Here is a 20,308-nt window from a genome sequence, read left to right on the forward strand (position 1 = left end):
CAGTGATCCCAGGGACCCTCTCACTGGCATCGTCAGCTTCACCTCCTTCACCGGGGATCGCTGTGGCGCCACCTTCCGATTCACTCCAGGGGCTCCAGTCCGTGTCACAGAGTTTGACCTTGGAGGGCCTGTTGTGTCCACCCCTTAAGAAAGGGATGTGGGGTTGAGGATCCCAACTACTCCAACTTTTGGAACAAAATTTCCTTCTGAGAGTGGAGAAGCCAAGGTGGATAAAACTTGATCATTACGTAGAAAAAGATGACTGTTTCAAATGGGAAAAAAAAAAGTATTGTGATTGTTTTCTAGATCCTTGAGTTCTAAATGCTTCTACAACTACTTTAAGAATGTACTAGTTAGCTAGGACCTAAACAAGTTAAGAGTCGCACTTCATTTTTAGAGTTTCTTAAACATGAGGTGATTTCCTTTTTTCAGCACCTATATTATCTTCCTTGGAAATTTCCTGTGGACACTTTCCCTAGACAAGTTAACACACACACACACACACACACACACACACACACACACACACACACACACACACACTTCTTCCCTAACAGTCGATGTTATCAGTCTACTGGTAAATAAATAACACTTGAAAAATTTTTGAATTGCATTTATGCACAATTTTAATTAAATTCTTCCAATATACTTGGAGGTGAGACATTTCCCAGAGGAGATGTTTCCGTGACATATTCGAGGACATTCTAGTGGCCAGGAGTAGATGTGGCTGGAACCCCCGCACCTTGGTGCCCTGACTCAGTGACCGGTCTGTGTCCAGACACTGGCACTCTGTAGCTCTGGGGGAGCTGCTTCCCAGAGGTGCCCGAGCCACCCCGGACTCAGAATGGCCCACAGAACAGGCAACCGGTTCCCGGTATTTCATCAGGAAGAAAAATGTCTGAGCTGGGGGTGCCACTAGATAAATTCATCTCTCCTGCTCCGCCAGAGCTCTAGGAGTTCCAGTCCTGCACGATCTTCAGGAAGTCCCCTTCCACGGCCGGGCCCTCCAGTCTGGGCAGCATGTCTACTTCACCGCTCTCTTTCTTCTCCCTGGGAAGGACAAAAATCAGGTTTTGTTCTCTTATGTTTGGTTTTATTTTGCAGTCCTAGAAAAGCGCACAAAACCTCCAGAATAGGAATTTACCACCCTGGCCCCATGGGGTGGATCAAGACCACCAGCAGGGCGGCTCTCAAGAACTCAGGCCTGGATTCAAAGTGTCCTCATTCAGCCACCCACTGGGTGTGGCAGGCAACCTCCACGATGGCCTCAATCCCACCTCCTGCTGCTCACACCCTTGTATGTTCCCTGTCTCACTGGGCCAGGGTTGGTCTGTGTGACAGACACAACAAGGCAGAAGTGATGGGTGTCACTTTCAAGATTAAATAACAAAAGAGTGTGGCTCTGTTTTGGGCTGTCAATCATCTCTCCCAGCCACCATGTCTCTCAGTCCCTTGTTTGGGAGGGAGCCGGCCGCCATGTCACGAGCAACCTTCTGGAGAGTAGCCGAGCCTCCTGCCCATGGCCACGCGGCGGGCTCGACAGCCCCCACCAAACCCTGGCCAGCAGCGTAACTGAGACCTCGTGGGACATCAGGAGCCAGAATCACAGTTAAACCATTCCTGTATTTCTGACCCTCAGAAGTTGTGTCAGACAATAAGTGTTCGTTGTTTTAAATTATTAAGTATTGAGGTAATTTATTATGTAGCAATAGATAACTAATACACTGGGAAAATTATAACCTTTCCTCAAAATCCACTACTGGTTGAGAACATAACACAGTGTCTGGCACTGTGCTAAGTGCCTTACGTGTACATTTTCTTTCCATCTTCACGAAATATCCCCATGGGTGAAGATGCCATCCCAATATTACAGATGAGGAAACTGAGGCTCAGGTAGGCAAACTTGTTCACAGCCATATAGCTGGTCAGTGGGAATAGCAAACTCTTGTTCAAAATAAGAAGCAAAGATGAAGAAAACAAACAATAATGAAGAAAAGATGAAGATGAAGAAGAAAAGAAAGAAAATATCAGACAGGAGAATTCAGGTCAATGTTTCCGTCAGACGAAGGCAGGAGTTGGGGTTGGAGCAGCCACAGCAAGGCACCTGTGCACTGCAGGAACTGAGAGTGGATGGTGGCAGTGTCTACAACAACAGCATTCTAGGTCCAGCATTCCGCTCTCTAGAAGGACCTTTGTTGTTGGGTGATCGATTTTGCATAGGGGACCTAGCGGAGACTTACAAAATGACCTCTTCGGTCTGCTTTTGGCTCGAGAAGGCCCCACACAAGGTCAGTATGCCGTTGACTCCGATGTCATTCTGACTCAAATCCAGATATCTCAGGGTTTTGTTGCTGCAGAGCACGGAGGCCATACTCTGGCAGCAGGCGGAGGTAAACAGGCACTTTTCCAGCCTGAAAGGCAGAAGCAGACAGCAGGAAAGTCACCACATCCCATATCTGAGAGCCCAACCAACACGGTGGCTTACAGCCTGGAAATCACACATGGATGAGAACAAGTGATTCCACCCCAAATGTGTGCTAAATACCTGCAGTCCATCAGTTTTTTGATGTATGTTGGGTCATTTTCAAGATCAGGCTATGAAAGTCCTCACTGTATGAAATTATGAGCCAAATATGTCTTTCAAAAATTCATTGTAATGACTTATCTTTGCTCACTTGAAATATATTTATTTATACTACCTGCGTGCCAGGTGCCATATTGTGTATTCTCAACACAAGGGGAGGCAAATCAGACGCCGTCCCTGGCTTCCTGGAACTCACGGCTGACTGGGGTGGGGTGGGGGGGGAAGAGGCAGGTAACCTCATAAATATATTCAGATAGCATGGGTTGATTATCCTCACAGGCCAGGTGTTTGGATCCTTCTAGGAATAGTCACTTTGCCCTCACATACAGCACTAACAGCAAAACGGAAGCCAAAGGTCCACAAGTGAACAAGCACGCCACAGCAGAGAAGTCTGTGTATTGCATTGTGTGTGTGGTGAGGGGAAGGCATGGAAACCGGCAGCCTTGGACCCTGTCCTTGGACAGAGAGTGGAGTCTCCCGGGGGCAGGGCTCTTACCAGCAGTACAAAGCAGACACCCAGAGGGTCATCTACGTTTCCCCTCTTTTCTTTCTTTTTCACCATCTATGTATCCTGCCCCATAACCTTGACTAGTCAATAAAGAACAAGATTTGGAAAAAAAAAATAGTTCTTGGAAAACATTGTCCTGATGTCTACCAGGATTACACCCATTCCTCTGAGGAAGAGGCACACAAACACAAACAACCCCCGACTGTTAGCGGTAGTTAAAGTTGGAAACTGCTACCTAAGTCACAACTTCAAGGATGCGTACTTGACTCTGCCATACTTGGTAAGAATCCTGACCTTATCCGCACATGGGACATTTTCCAAGATTACTCACGTCTTAGGACACAAAAGAAGTCTCAGCGAATTAATAAAAAAAAAAAAAGAAATCATACCATGTGTCTTCTCAGATCACCGTGGAATAAAACTAGAAATCAAATCCAATAGAAATGCTCAAATCTTCACAAGGTCATGGAAGTTAAACAATCTGCTGAATGATCCTTGGATCAGTGATGAGATTAAGAAAGGAACCAAAAGATTCCTCAAACTGAATGACAAAGGGGACATGAGCTTTCAAAATCTATAGGATACAGTAAAAGCAATCCTAAGGGGAGAGTTAATACCATTAAAGGCCTACATCAAAAAGACAGAAAGATCACAAATTAACAACCTAAGGTCACAGCTCAAGGAACTAGAAGAAGAAGAGCAAACCAAATCCAAAGCCAGCAGAAGAGAAGAAATAACAAAGCTCAGATAAAAGCTAAACAAAATGGAAAGCAGGAAACAAGACAAAAGATCAACAAAACAAAAAGTTGGTTATTTGAAAAGATATACAAAATTGATAGACCACTAGCCAGACTAACCTGAGATAGAAAAGAAAAGACTTGAATAAGCTCAATCAGAAATTAAAAAGGAAACATTACAACTGATACGACAGAAATACAAAATATCATCTGTGAATACTATGAAAACCTCTATCCGCACTAACTAGAAAATGGAGAGAAAATGGTTAAATTCCTGAAAACAAAACCTCCCAAGCCCAAAATAGGAAGAAATAGAAATTCTGAACATCCCAGTAATGAGCAGTGAGATTGAAGCAGTAATAATAAAAAAACAACAAACAAACAAACACCCTCCCGACAACAACAACAACAACAAAAGCCCCAGAGCAGATAGATTCATAGTCGGATTCTACCAGACCTAAAAAGAAGAACTGGTACCTATCCCGTAGAAATTATTGCATAATATTGAAAACGAAGGAATCCTCCCTAACTCATTCTACGAAGCCAGTATCACTTTGATATCAAAGCCAGGAGAGGGTACAACAAAAAAGGAAACTACAGACCAGTATTCCTTATGAACAGAGAAGCAAAAATCCTCAACAGAATACTAGCAAACTGAATTCAACAACACATGAAAAGGTAATTCACCATGATCACATGGGTTTCATTCCAGGGATGCAACGATGGTTCTACATATGTAAATCAATAAACGTGATCCACCACATAAACAGAAACAAAAACAAAGACTAAATGGTCATCTGCTGGGTATCTACCCAAAGGAAATGAAGTCATTTTATCAAAAAAGACATTTGCACTTGAATGTTTATCACAGCACAATTCATAGTTGCAAAGATATAGAATTAACCTAAGTGTCCATCAATTCATAAGTAGATGGAGAAAATGTGGTGTATATATACCACAGACTACTACTCAGCTATAAAAAGGAATGAAATAATGTGTTTGTAGCGACTTGGATGGGACTGGAGACCATTACCCTAAGTGAAGTATCTCAGGGCTGGAAAACCAAACGCCATGTGTTCTCACCAATAGGTGGGAGCTAAATGATTGGCGCACATGGGCACAAAGAGACATAAAGGTCATTGGAAACCAAGAACAGGGGAGGCTGGGAGGGGCTCAGGGGTACAAACTTACGTATCGAGCACAGTGAACACTATTCTGGTGATGGGCACACTAAAAGCCCTGACTTAAGTATTAAATTATACAAGGTATCCAGGTGACAAAACATTTGTACCCCCTCAATATTTTGAAATAAAAATAAGATCTTGACCTTGCCTCAATCAGGGAGGAGCCTGGTCTTCAGGTGCCACCTGAGCAGCTGTAATAAGTAGAGCTTTTACCTCTGTTTGAGTTGCTTAAATCATTTTCTTTTAACAGTAGAAAGAGCAGTTTTAAATTACACATCATTTAAATTGGTTGTTTTAAAATAATTACTACTCATTATAAATAAGACCTACATGTATGTGAGGAATATTTTTTAAATGAAGAGAATAAACAATAAAAACTCATTTTTCCCCCTGGGAAAATATAGGTGTTTTTCCTACAAAAGTAGAATTCTGTAGAATGTTATAAAATCTAGGGAATGTTAGATCAAGAAGTTTAGGATGGGGCTATGGTTTGAATAGTTGTCCCCACCAAAAGTCATAGTGAGACTTAGTCCCCAGTATTGAGAGGTGAGTGGGTCACAGTCAAGTCATAGGCTGATGGGTCCATGGATTAGTGGGTTCTCATGGGATGGGACTGGGATGGGACTGGATCTCATGGAATGCACTTCGTAAGAGGAGGAAGAGGCCGGAGCTGGCACCTGAGCCCCCTCTCACGTGGCGCCCCGCACCTCCCAGGACTCTGCAGCGCCCCAAGCCCCTTGGACTTCCGAGCCTCCATAACTGTGAGGAATAAATTCCTTTTCTTTATAAGTCGTCCAGTTTCAGGGATTCTGTTATAAGCAACAGACCAAGACAGATGGGGCCTATGGATTTTATACCGAGCCTAGTTATTGCTCGTTGGTGAAAGTAGATTTTAAAACAATAGTCTCACCTAAGCAAAGACTTAGAGAGAATATGACATAAACACTTTCAAGTATGGAAATTTCTTTCATACTTGAAAACAATTTTCACCTCTTCTAAGAGATAAATGGACATTTACAACCCAAGACTAAACTTTTGGAGTGAAAGAATTGTGACTGACAGTGAGCCCTGAAGAACCCTGGAGGAGTGAATCACCAACAAAACAAACACAAGGCAAAGGCCTTATATGGAACCAAAATGTCTGTACCCCCATAATATTCTGAAATTAAAAAAAAAGAAAATAAAACTCAAGTCACAGATAGGAGAAAACATTTGCCTAATATATATCTGACAAAGAACTTTTATCCAGAATAAAAAATGTTACAACTAAAAAAAGAAGAAAGTCTTGTTTTCTGATAAAATGTTAAAGTTATAAAATATTTTAAGTATACCAAAAACAAAACAAAACAAAATTAATCCTACTAAGGAAAGATGTAATACAAAAATGATTTAAGTGATCTAGAGTTAAAATCCAGATTATGCTAATGGAGAACAGAAAATGTAGGTAGAAAATGTAAAAATAGTTTCACTCTTTGACCACCAGAGAAGAGAGGTTTACAAGTCTTTTCCAAATACTTAAGGCAACTACTCAAAGAATTAAAAACAGGATGAATCCTTTCCTCTCACTGGCTATTATACATGTCAGCGCAAAGACCAAACAGGAGAGGAAAAGAGAAATATATATATATATATATTTAAAAAAAAACCCACAAAACCCTAAGCATAAAGATCGATTTCCATGAGACTATCTTAAGTATCAGTCTAAAATCGACAGACTCTTCATCTTGTATTAAACTGGGAGAATATTTCCTAAAACAATGGTTAAGCACAGATTTCTGGGTCTCCCCCCACCCCAGAGTTTCTGATTCCCGCAGTCTGGGGCCCAAGAACTGCATTTCAAACCACAGCCTGGATGAAAACGCTCCCAATCTGAGGATGATCCTTCGAGAGACACTGCTCAGGAGTGTCCCCATCTTCCAATCAACCAGAAATTAGAAAGCATTTTCTTATATTCCATCCCAAGAGTTTTCTATACAATTCTCCTGGTCACCAGGAAGGAAACCAGAGGCCACTCACTCCAGGATCTGTAATTTACAGTCGGGATGCCGCAGGGCCCCGCAGAGCAGGAGGATCCCGTCGTCCCCCAGGCTGTTCAAACCCAGGTCCAGACTTCTCAGGGCTTTACTATTAGGGAGCACAGAGGCTATATCCTGACAGCAACGGGAGGTCAAATCACACTTTCTCAGCCTGCAAAGAAACACAGGTCGAGAAAAACCAACCAAAAGACCCTTAGGTTTTACTTCTTCCTTGCACTTGCATATATATATATATATATACACACACACATATATATCTGTATATAAAATAGCTTTATCAAGATGGAATCAATACACCGTGCAATTCACCCATTTACATACAAACCACTGGTTTTTAGCCCAATTCTTCCCCTCAACCCACCCCAGCCACAGCAGCACTAATTTGCTTTCTCTTTCTAGGGATTTTCTTGTCCTGGGCATGTCACAGAAATGGAATCATAAGATACGCGGCTTCTTTCATTGAGCACAATATTTTGAAGATTCGTCATTCATGTTGTATCATGAATCAGCTCTTCATCCTTTTTATGATTGAATAATATTCTGTTGTCTGAATATACCACACACTTCATCCCCTTCATCGGCTTACCGACACTTGGGTTGTTGTCACTTCTTGGCCATTTTGAATAAATGCCATGAATATGTGTGTACAAGTTTTCATGTGGATATGGGAAACATAGACTATGTTAATTTGGTATATTTTGCCTTTTGAGGGACTACCAACATAGTTTCCCAAAGCAGTGGGAACATTTCCTGCTTCTTTTTGGGAATCTATGTCAATGGTTCAGGACTTGTGCCACTCCATGCATTTCACAAACATTTGCTGAGCTTTATTGTGCTTTGGGCATTGGATTAGGTGATGGGAATTCACACAGGCCCCTGCTCTCTGGCAGCTCAGAGTTTAATGTGAGACAAAAAATAAAGAGGCAAATGAGATAGCTGTGGTTTGGAGAATGTGTTGGTAAACCAGCTCTCTGGAGCAAACAAAAAAGCAAGCAAACTCCTTGGTTTGTAGTGATTGCCAATTACTGTGGTGTAAACACTTCCACCATGGCTGATTTCATGCTGTGACATGACACTCCCAAAAGTGGAGTTGGGAAGAGACTCAGTTGGCTCTCATGGGCCCCTGTACACTGTGGGTTGTGACAAATACTTAGCAAGAAAACAACACAGCAATAAGGTGGAAGATGATCTAGTAAGTGTGGTGAGGTTGGGCCACTTTGAGGAGCATGGTCAGAGAAGACTTTTCTAAAGGTGACACTGATTCAGGATCCAGGCAATAGGCAAGACTGGGCGGCAACATGATAGCTGCCAGGCTGCCACCTCCTACCCACCCGAACATCACTTGAATGACACTTTGGCATCCACCTGTTACAACAGCACCTTGTGGCTTCCCTCCTGAAGCACTTGTTGCATTAAGTTGCCATTACCAATCATGCCTATATCTCATGTCTTGAAGCTGGATGTTTTTGTAATTGTGATTTGTAGCTCTCTAATGAGTCAGAAATCAATTAAGCAGGTCATGATAAGCATTTAAAAAATAAAATTAAAAACAAATCAGAGTAGCAATTCATAGGGTGCCCCTGGCACCTAATTGGTGGATACTGGAGGAGCTGGAAGAGGCTGGCGTTTCTCCTTCACAGCACTGTTGACTTTTTGGCTGGATAATTCTTTGTCTTGGGGCCCTATCCTGTACATTGTAGGGTGCTCAACAATATCCTGGACCTATTCCCACTAGATTCCTCTAGCATTCTTCTCTTCCAAGTTGTGACAACCAAAAATATCTGACATTGCCAAATGTCTCCTGGGGAGCAAAAGCGCTCTTGGCTGGAAGCCACTGCTGTGGAGCGTGAGCTCCTTGGGAACCAGAGACCAGTTTGTCTCAGTTCCACAGCACAGTCCACCCTCCGTGTCTGTGGGCTCTGCTCCCACTGTTGCAACCAACCACAGATGGAAGATATTTGGGTAAAAGCAATAAAAAATAATACAAGTAAAATGCAGTGTAACAACTACTTGCATAGCGTTTCCATTGTGTCAGGTATTATAAGGAATCTAGACATGATTTAAAGTAGACAGGAGGACGTGCGTAGGTTATATGCAAACATTACGCCATTTTATATGAGGGACTTGAACATCTGGGAATTATGGTATCTGTGGGGGTCCTGGGACCACCACCCTCCCAGCATTCTGAGGGACGACAGTACTCTCATCACACAGCGGCTCACTCAAATATTCTGGATATAAGGAGAAAAAAAGTCAACATGTGGAGTAATTTCCCCTGAAAGGAATTTCAACATACTGGGTCAGAAAAACATAATGCATAACTGAGCTTTTCCCACTGAGAGAGAGTTATGCATCTGAGATGCAGTAGGCAGAAGCGGGGAAGAGAAAGGCATAATTAGGCAAACAGGTAGCTCAGATGTGACCTGAGCGGCTGGCAGGGCTGTCTAGAGTAGCGAGCATCTGCCCGCACTCTCAGAGGCTGCCCAGCACCCATCTCCTTCACACTGCTGTGGGATCTCAGGTTACAGGGTCTTGTTAGGAGGCAGAATGCTCAGCTCTCACCTTGGATGACGAAGGTAGAGATGCCATTGTCCCCACCCATCAGGGCTCAGGCATGTGACCTCCACTCACTCACCTGGGAACACTGAGGTTTTCCCCAAAGACATGACACCATCAAAAGAAAGTGGCACATTCTAAACTGTGAATTTGGAGTGACTGTGACAAATGTGAAGGCATTGTGACAAATCTTTGGCATTGACCCTTGGTAGTGGCATCCTGTTGTACATGCTCTTGTTGGAAGAGGTCCCAGGGACCAAGCGTAAAGGCTGTTCTACCTCTGCCCTTGTGGTTTTCTGAGCCAGCAAACTTCTTGGCAGCTTAAGACAGCTTGAGTTTATTTTCCATTAGTAAAAGACAAAAGAACCCTGACACTTCAGGGAAATTAAAGGAAACTATTTGAAGAATTCATTATATGTTGGAATAAATACTCAAGATGATGTTCTTTAGTATGTTTTCTGGTCCATTCTGTTGAGTGAACGACATGACCTACTTCTTAGAGCAGGAAGCCAGGTCCCATTGCATTTTTCTGATCTCAGAGGCGTGACGCTCACTCGAATGTCCAGGAGGCAGGGAGCACATTCCATCAGAGGTTTCCAGACCTTCTCGGTTCACACCCTCCTTAGCATCTCAGTAGTTTTTTTTTTTTTTTTTTTTTTACATCATCCTTGCTCCTCATTAAATATTGCGATGCACTTGTTCCCATGACAGCAATGGCTGCAAACCTAGCTTTGCAAAGACATGATGTCATATAAAAGGAATTAGCCCATAATCTCATGCTGTAACGGAATGACCTCGAGCTAGAAGTTTTTGCAGTGATGAACAGATGTCAATGTTCCCTAAATTGAAATCGCCCTGTGGTCCCTCTGTGAGCTCACTCCAGGTGCACTGGCACACAGATGAGGACTCTGACAGTGGATAATCTGCCTCTGAAATGGAAGTGATAGCAGCCCTCCTCTTTATTATGCTCTGCTCTCACCTCCACATCAGCACAATGCCTAGCGTGCAGCAGGCACTTAATAAATAAATGTATGACAGGTTCTCTCAATCCCACTACTCTGATGCAGGGCACTCCAAGAAGAAAATACCTTGGGACTTACACCAGCCTCTGTAGAGGACACGTCAAGTGTTCTAAGGTGTTCCAAATATGCCTGGCTCCGTCGTCTTTCAAGGCGTTTTCTGCCAAGCTTAGGTGGGTCAGCCTCTCACTGCGCCTGAGACAGGAGACAAGGCTTTTGCAGGTGAGCTCTGTGAGGTCACAGTTCTCCAGCCTGTGGGAGAGAAGCACACAGAAGAGATGCAATTTGATTCTTCCCCATGGCTGGGTTTTCCTGTCTCACACTGAGGGATGATAATTTCTGTCTGGGCTCTCCTCCCGATGCAAAAGTCTCCTCACCCCTCCACTGTCACCTGGGAAGTCTTCTGAGATTTATAGGATAAGATGGCAGCTCTGATGCAAAGAGGTGGGTGGACGAATCGTGGGTCAAGGGAAGAGTTAGAGGTGGGGTTAATAGGGAAGAGAAACAGACCATCGATGACCAAAGAGTAAACAGCAGATATGGAGATGGCCCAGGAAGAGACATCATTTCAGAAGTTAAAAATAAAATAAAATAAAAAAGAAAGAAAGAAAGATGCAGGAGAAGGCACGCATATTAGAAAAAGTAGGATGAATAGTAAGATTATGAGAAAATGTCCACTAGTAATCAAGGAAATGTAAATTAAAACAGCAAGATACCATCTCCTGCTCCACAGATGGGCCCAAGCTATAGTAACAAGGATATTGATTGGAAGACCGGATGAGAATCTGGGGTCATGGGAACATTCATACAGGCTGCTGGTGGGACTGCAGATGGCACATCTGGAAATAAGCCAGCAAAACTGGACATAAACACTCTCCACGGCCCAGAAATTCCAGACTGTTCACTGCAGCACGTGTGCGCAGTGTGTGTGTGTGCACGTGTGTGCGTGCATAGCTGACAACTGGGGGCAGCCCATGCCTCCACTGCAGGTAGGAAGCACAACTAAACTGGGGTATACTCACACAAATACTTGGTGGTGAGGAGGAACTGACTGTGGAAGCAGCTCAACAAAGATGAACACTAAAATCGTGATCAGAAGAAGAGCACATAGCAGATGATGCCATTCATCTAAAACCCAAAGCAATGCAAATCTGCGTGATGCCGTTTCATGACGTGTGTGTAGTTAAACTATAAATAGCATTTAAGGAGTCTGATCAACTCAGTGCAAGATGGTTATCATGGTGAGGGCAGGATCGACAAACTCTCGCTCTACCGCATAAGCTGCACGGTGGATACCCAGGGCTCATGGTGATGATGCAATCTAGGATATCAGGTATAACTACTGACATGCACCTTTGGTAGATTTTATTCCTCATTCTCTCTTGGTTGGACTCTTATTGACCTATCTGTACAATATGTCAATCAAGGCTTATGTTTGTTCCAACATATGTACCATCTCCCTAGAAACTTTTCTCCCACAGGAGCTAAATCTGAACAACAAAAACCACCACCACCCCAAAACGGAGACTTACGACAGCTTCTCCAGCCAGGCCATTGACAGGCTATGCTCCCCAAAGTTCTCCAGGGAACTTTTCCTTAGCATTAGCGTCTTCAGGTGTACGTTCCCTTGAAGATTACTGGTAAGATCCATCCGATTTCTAGGGGTGGTCCAGCAGTCTTCCAACCTGTAGGAGCCACACACAATGCTGAGCCTCAGCTGCTGGGAGAAGTGGTGACCACGTAGCCACCTCAACCCCACGTGCCACATTCTTGTTCTGTGCAGAAGAGTGACCCCAGGGCTTGCTTCCCACTTCCCCAGCCAGCACACCTGCATCGAGTTCAGTACCTTATTCCCAAATTATCAATAGGGAATAACATATACCTGGGGCCATAACCAACTGGACTAGATAATAATCAGGATCTATGTGACAGGGACTCCATCCAGCTCTCTTGAAATACACATTTAAAAAATTTAATCAGCAAATAATTGCATATATTTATGGTGTACAATGTGGTATTTTCAACTATGTATACATTATAGGAGGATTTAATCAAGCTAATTAACATATCCATCACCTCACCACCTTATGTTTTTGTGGTGAGAACATTAAACATCTATTCTTTCAGCAATTATAAAATATACACTACATTATTATTAGCTGTGGTCACCATGCAATGCAATAGATCCCTGGAATTCATTCCTCCAGTCTATCTGAAACTTTGTATATTTGCCAAACAATCATAAGAGGAAGAACTGAGGTTCAGGAACTTTAGAGAACTTCTAAGTCACACAGCTGGCACCTGGCCGAGCCAGGTTTCAGTCTTGAGTTGGGCTATTTATAAAAGTGTTTTGTAAAGTATTATGTGGTACCACCTCCAGTTTCTGACCCCCTGAGCTTTTCTTCTCTGTAAAAGAAGGGCAATAAGATGTAGAGATGACCCAAGTTCCATTTGGCTCCAGTGGCTGTCAAGTAGTAGAGTTGGAAGATGGAAACAAAATGAGAGGCCACACCAATTTTGCTGAGGGACTGTTAACTGTTGAGATATCGGCTCATAAAATTATTACTTTATTGTATTGCCCAATATTGCTATATTAGAAACAGAAATTATTTCAGGAGTTTTGCAGGGCTTTGGCCTGAAAGAATATGTGAACGTGTTAGTTTGCATATCAAAGGCTGCCTTGCCTCAGGAGGGCGTCTCAAAGTTCCCGGGTAGCAGCTGCATTCCAAGATGGGTTCTCAGATTTTAAACCTGTGGTTTTCTCCTGCTTTGAACAACAAAGCAGGTTTGCATGGAGCCATAGGTTGAGAGCCAAACAGAGTGCCCTGCCCGAGAGACGGATACCTGTGGCTAAAAGCAATTAGCCCAAGGGTCAGTTCCTGCTCACTCCTATCTCCATCCATGATAACTAGATAAAGGAATATGGAGCCACTATATCTCTGTGTTACCCATCTGATAAGTGATAGCTATCTCTTAGAACTTAGAAGTTTATCTTTGAAAGATGTTGTAACTGTTTGTTCACATATATAGAGTTTATTAAGGAATCTTTAGAAGCCCTTTGAAAAACTTTTAACTCAAAACGAACTACCTGTTATTATATAAACCTGTTACCCCTGACAGTTGAACTACCTGTTATGTAAACCTGTTACCCCTGGCAACCGATATCTATAGTTATAAATACCTATGTGAAACTCCATTCCTGGCCTCACAATTGATGGAGATATTGTGGAGTCTGCTGAGTACCCTCACTTTCCCAATTTCTTTATATAAATCTATAAAACTATACATTTGTCTTTGTGTATTCTTTTATTTCCATTATTTTCTATATTCTATTATTTTCTTGCCCTTGGCAATGACCCCTGCCCTAAGGGATCCACTTTTTGTGGGGAGAAGTAGCTAATCTCCCTGCAGTTAACCTACAGAAAGGTCAGTAAGTGGGTGCTAAGCAGATGTGTGCTGGTAAACACGTTTAACTACTGACTCTTGGGAGAAGAAAGGCCTGATGTGCAGTGTTTGCCAATGTCCATGGTATAAATACTCTCACCACAGCTGACTTTAAGCCACCAGTGGGCACCTGCTGAGTGAGGAGTTGGGAAGAGGTATGCACCTGTATGCCCCACACAGGGTCTACACCCACAGACGCAGTGTGCATTCACCACCTCCAGAGCACAGACCAGGAGTCGGCAAACTGTGCCCCTGGGCCAAATTTGGCCTGCCACTTGGTTTTGAACAGCTCATGAACTGTGTTTTAACAAGTGTTAAAAAAAAAAAAAACAAACATAGTTGAATGGTTAAAAAACATTAAAAGAACGATATTCTGTGACACATGAAAATTAATTTAAATGAAAATTTTAGTGTCCACACACTGTTTTATTGGAACACAGCTGTGCCCATTCATTTGCATGTGGGCTGCGGCCACCTTAGCACTGCGACAGCAGAGCTGAGCCACTGTGACGGGGACTGTGTGGCTCACAAAGCCAAAGATATCTTTCATCTGGCTTCTTACAGAAAAAGTTTGCTGAACCCTGGCATTGATAATAGTAAAACAGTAAAATAACACAATCCACACCTTTCACCTCACAAAGATCAACTCACAGTGGATAACAGACTTAAACCTAAGGCATGAAACTGTAAGGATTGTAGAGGAAAACGTTGGAAATACTCTTCTAGATATTGGCCTAGGCAAAGAATTTATGAAGAAGACCCCAAAGGCAATAACAGCAACAACAAAAATAAATAAATGGGACCTGATCAAATTAAAAAGTTTCTGCACAGCCAAAGAAACTATTATGAGAGCAAACATACATCCTACAGAATGGGATAATAAAATAGTTACATGCTACACATCCTATAAAGGGCTGATAACTAGAATCTATTTAGAACTCAGGAAAATAAGCAAGAAAAAATCAAACAACCCTATCAAAAAAATGGGCAAAGGACATGAACATAAAATTTTCAAAAGAAGACAAAATAGTGGCCAACAAACGTCTGAAAAAATGCTGAACATCTCCAATCATCAGGTGATGCAAATCAAAACCACAATGAGATATCATTTATCTCCAGAGAGAATGCCCTTTATCAAAAAGTCCCAAAACAACAAATGTTGGCATGGATGTGAAGAGATAGGAACACTCTTACACTCCTGGTGGGACTGCAAATTAGTGCAACCTCTGTGGAAAGCAATAAGGAGATACCTCATAGAGACACAAGTAAATTTACCATTTGATCCAGCAATTCCATTACTGGGAATCTACCCAAAAGAACAAAATACATTCTATAATAAAGACATCTGCACTCAAATGTTTATCACAGCACAATTCACAATTGCAAATATGTGGAAACAACCCAAGTGCCCATCAATACATGAGTGGATTAATAAAATGTGGTATATTTGTACCATGGAGTACTATTCGCCTACAAGAAACAGTGGTGATATAGCACCTCTTGTATTATCCTGGATAGAGCTGGAACCTATTCTACTAAGTGAAGTATCCCCAGATGGAAAAATAAGCATCACATGTACTCAGTATCAAATTGGTTTCACTGATCAACACCTAAGTGCACACATAGCAATAACAATAGATGGGAGGGGGTAGGAGGGGATGGGTATATACATACATAATGAGTGTGGTATGCACCATCTGGGGGATGGACATGTTTGAAGCTTGCAAGCCAACATGAGCTGGCTCCAGCTCACCACTGGGGGCAGGTTTTCCTATGTCAGAGAGATCTAGAACACTGTCAGATTGTACCATGAATGTGGAATGAAAGTAACCGCAGATCAAAGGAAATGAGATCTGAGCATGTACTGTGTTTCCCCAAAAATAAGACTTACCCAAAAATAAGACTTACCCTAAAAAAAGCCTTAGCAGGATTTCTAAGTATTTGTGCAATATAAGCCTTACCCCCAAAATAAGACCTAGTGATGGGCGTGGCTACGCAGCATATCTGCACAACCCATGCATTTCGTCTTGGAACGGCAAAGACCACGAACCAACAAAGTCGGCTCCCCTTGTCAGGCCTCGGCCATCCTGTGTGTGCTGCAAGCTGAGGCTTTGAGGGGAAAATAACACATCCCCTGAAAATAAGCCCTAGGGTGTCTTCTTGAGGAAAAATAAACATAAGTCCCTGTCTTATTTTTGGGAAAACATGGTAATCGCCACCCCTGAAAAGACGGTCTGGGTGGCAGGTCTGCCTCCCTCCCCATCTCACATCGTACCTCAGACACTGCAGCCGGCACTGGGGGTATTTCAGTGCTAGACCTAGAAGCTCCATGGCCTTGCGATCCACTTCCATGCACCGTATTTCCAAGGATCTCAGATGCTGGTTCTTAATCAAAACACGGGTGAAGTCTTCACTCAACAAGGTGCTATCCACACGCTGCAAGCTGGAGAGGGAAGCGTATCTGGTTCACCAGGGGCCCGTCCGCAGTCAGAGAGCTGCGGCCACAAACCAGCCCCGGGAGCCACAGCAGCTCCCGAGACAGGCGTGGCTGCGCCGCAGCGAGTTCACCACTGAACTCAGGACACAGGCGCTGAAGGCCGGCACAGATGTGCCATCACACAGGTCCTGTGATGGTGAGACAGTGAAGTCTGAATGAATGGCTAACAGGACTGGAAAGAGATTGAGGGGAGTCTGTGAGTCCCCCCTAAAGCTAAGGGACTGTCATCCTGTATCTGGAGGGTTTGCAGGTCTGTCCCCCACACCTCGCATCAGGACCCTCCTAAAATCACACTCCTTTTCTAAAACCAGGGACACAGCTCTGCCTGGCACATCCAATGCCTGTGTTCACTGCCGGATCTCCTTTTCCACCTTCTGCTAAGTAAAAAAAAAAAAAAAAGTTTTATTGATGTGTGCTTGATATACAAAACCCTGTGCATGTTTGTTGTACGTAATCTGATGTGTTTAGACATATGCATACATCCCTGAAACCATCACCACAACTGAGGTGGCTAATTATTTTTTTTTCTGTAAGTTTAAAAAAATTATAGGTACATAATAGTTATACATCTTTATAGGGTACATGCAGTGTTTAGATACAGTCACATGATGTGAATTACCCAAATCAGGATAATTGGGGTATCCATCTCCTCAGGCATTTAACATTTCTTTGTATTAGGAATAGTCCATTTCTATTCTTTTAGTTATTTTAAAGCAAACCCTAGTTTATTGTTGATTATAGTCACTTTGTTATGCTATCAAATATCATTCAATCTATCTAACCATATTTTTGTACCCATTAACCATCCCCACTTTATGCCCCCCATCCTATCCTTCCCAGCTTCTGGTAACCATCATTCTACTGTCTGGTCTTCATGAGATCATTTTTAATATTTAGCTCCCACTTATGAGTGAAAACATGTGAGATTTGTCTTTCTGTGCTTGGCTTATTTCACTTAACACAATGTTCTTCAGTTCCATCCATGTTGTTGCAAATGGCAGGATTTCATTCTTTTTTGTGGCCATATAGCATTTCATTGTGTATATATACCATAATTTCTTTATCCATTTATCCATTGATGGACACTTAGGCTGATTCCATACCTTGGCTATTGTGAATAGTGCTGCAATAAATATGTGTGTGTATATTTTTTCTATATGCTGATTTCCTCTCCTTTGGATATATACCCAGCAGTGGGATTTCTTGTTCATATGCTAGTTCTATTTTTAGTGTTTTGAGGAACGTCCATGCTGGTTCTCCATAGTGGTTGCACTGATTTACATTCCCACCAACAGTGTCGGAGAGCTCCCCTTTCTCCACAGCCTCACAGCATTTGTTACTGCTTGTCTTTTTGATTAAAACCATTTTACCTGGGGTGAGATGATATCTCATTGCAGTTTTCTTTTGCATTTCTCTGATGACTAATGATGTTGAGCATTTTTTCGTACCCTGTTGGCCATCTGTATGTCTTCTTTTGAGAAATGTCTATTCAAATCCTTTGCCCATCTTTTAATTGGATTATTTGATTTTCTTCCTACTGAACTGTTAGAACTCCTTATTCTATTAATAGTTATCAATCTCGTTAGATGGTAGTTTGCAAATATTTTCTCCCCTTCTGTGAGTTGTCTCTACACTGTTTCCTTCATTGTGCAGAAGCTATTTAGCTTGATGTGATCCCATCTGTCCAATTTTACTTTGGTTGACTGTGCATTGGTGTATTGCTCAATAAATCTTTGCCCAGACCAATGTTCTGAAGTGTTTCCCAAGTGGTTTCATAGTTTCAGGTCTTATATTTAAGTCTTTAATCCATTTTTATTTGATTTTTGTATATGGCAAGAGATAAGGGTTTAGTTTCATTCTTTTGCATATGGATTTTCAGATTTCCCAGCACCATTTATTGAGGAGACTGTTCTTTCCCCCACTGTATGTTTTTGACAAAGATAAGTTCACTGTAGATGCGTGGATTTATTTCTGAGTTCTCTATTCTGTTCCATTGGTCTGTGTGTCTGTTTTTATGCCAGTACCATGCTGTTTGGGTTATATATCTTGGCAGTGTAATTTGAAGTCAGACAGTGTGATCCCTCTAGTTTTGTTCTTTGTACTCAGGATGGCTTTATTTATCCTGGATCTTTCGTGGTTCCATACAAATTGTAGGATTATTCATTCTATTTCTGTGAAGAATGTCATTGGTATTTTGATGGTGATTGTATTGAATCCATAGATTTCTTTGGGTAATATAGATACTTTAACAATATTATTACAATTTATGAGCATGGGGTATCTTTCAATTTGTGTGTGTGTATCCTCTTCAATTTTTCATCATTGTTTTATAGTTTTCTATGTAGAGATCTTTTGCTTCTTTGGTTAAGTTTATTCCTGGGTATTTTATTTGTAGCTATAATAGTTTGATTTAGCCACTGTACAATGTAATTGGGATTACTTTCTTGATTTCCTTTTCAGATTGCTGTTGGCATATAGAAATGCTACTGAATTTTGTATATTGATTTTGTATCCTGCAGCTTTACTGAATTTGTTTATCAGTTTTGATAGTTTTGTGTGTGGAATCTTTAGGCTTCTCTAGAAATAAGATCATATAATCTGTAAACAAGGATAATTTGACTTCTTCCTTTCCAATTTGGATGCCTTTTATTTCTTTCTCTTGTCTGATTGCTCTGGATAAGAACATCTAGTACTCTGTTGAATGATAGTGGTGAAAGTGGACAACCTTGTCTTGCTCCGGATCTTAAAGGAAAAGCTTTCATTTTTCCCAATTCAGTACAAGCCTGTCTGTGGGTGGGTCTGTCATATACAGTTTTCATCATGTTGAGATAAGTTCATTTATTCTCTCTATGCCTAGTTTTTGAGTTTTTTTTTTTTATCATTAAGGGATGTTGACTTTTATCAAATGCCAATTAGTTCTTATACATTCAATCAGTCCATGAAAAATATGAGGGGGCCCTTTCTGTGCAGTACAGAGCTCAGAACTGGGTTCTCATCTCATCTCCACCTTCCTAGTTGGATGACCTTGTATAAGTCACTTGAGCTCTCTAAGCTTCAATTTCAAGTCCACATAAAACATTTTCTCCTTAGGATGGTTGTGAGAGTTAATCTACATAACCCATGTGAAATTCTCCACAGTTCTTGCCACAGAGTAGGTGCTCAGTAAGTGTGGACCAACAGTAACCATTATGATGACAGGAGAGAAAACAGGTCAAACGCTGGCCAGGGGCCATGTGATGCCTGGTGGCCTATGTCAAGGAAGGCGTTGGTGGTTCATATGATGGATTATTGGATTTCTGGATCTTAAAATCGAGACGGGGGAAGGGAGGGAAGGAGGGAATATGAGGTTAAGAGAACTAGTTTGGAGCCAACTGGTTCAATTTAAATCCAAATTTTACTGCCTAGTGGCTATGTAACCTCATGCCCCAGTTTCTTCATCTGTGAAATGGGAATACCTAACTTTTAAAGGGTGAGTTTTTAGAGCATTAATGTGCAAAGCACCGATGGCGAGCACGGCAAAAATGCTTGCCATTACAGTGTTTCTTATTGAAAATAATTTTCTCCCCTCCTCCATGTAAATCTCCTTTCCAGCCCAGTTCCTACGTACCCTCTCTGGTGTAGCTCGCTCCATGGATCTGCTCATAATTGTGCAGCAGAGAAGCACAGCGTGTGGTGGAGGGGACAAGCTCTAGGATCTCTGGGATGTAGCATTTTTCTTAAAGCTTACCAGCTGTGTGATCTTA

General features: G+C 42.1%; 1 protein-coding gene across 1 annotated transcript in view; it reads right to left on the reverse strand.

Annotated features, from left to right (window-relative positions):
- Positions 1 to 950: 950 nt before the first annotated feature.
- Positions 951 to 20,308, reverse strand: part of NLRP8 (NLR family pyrin domain containing 8) — a 30,912-nt gene continuing 11,554 nt past the window's right edge. The window contains exons 5-10 of the mRNA XM_020283606.1: positions 16,344 to 16,511; positions 12,157 to 12,309; positions 10,706 to 10,876; positions 7,030 to 7,200; positions 2,241 to 2,411; positions 951 to 1,050 (exon numbers count right to left, since the gene is read on the reverse strand). Of these exons, the coding sequence (XP_020139195.1) occupies positions 951 to 1,050; positions 2,241 to 2,411; positions 7,030 to 7,200; positions 10,706 to 10,876; positions 12,157 to 12,309; positions 16,344 to 16,511 (934 nt within the window). The remainder of the gene's footprint in view (positions 1,051 to 2,240; positions 2,412 to 7,029; positions 7,201 to 10,705; positions 10,877 to 12,156; positions 12,310 to 16,343; positions 16,512 to 20,308) is intronic.

Source organism: Microcebus murinus, chromosome 32, assembly GCF_040939455.1.
Source record: "Microcebus murinus isolate Inina chromosome 32, M.murinus_Inina_mat1.0, whole genome shotgun sequence".
Lineage (NCBI taxonomy): Eukaryota > Metazoa > Chordata > Mammalia > Primates > Cheirogaleidae > Microcebus > Microcebus murinus.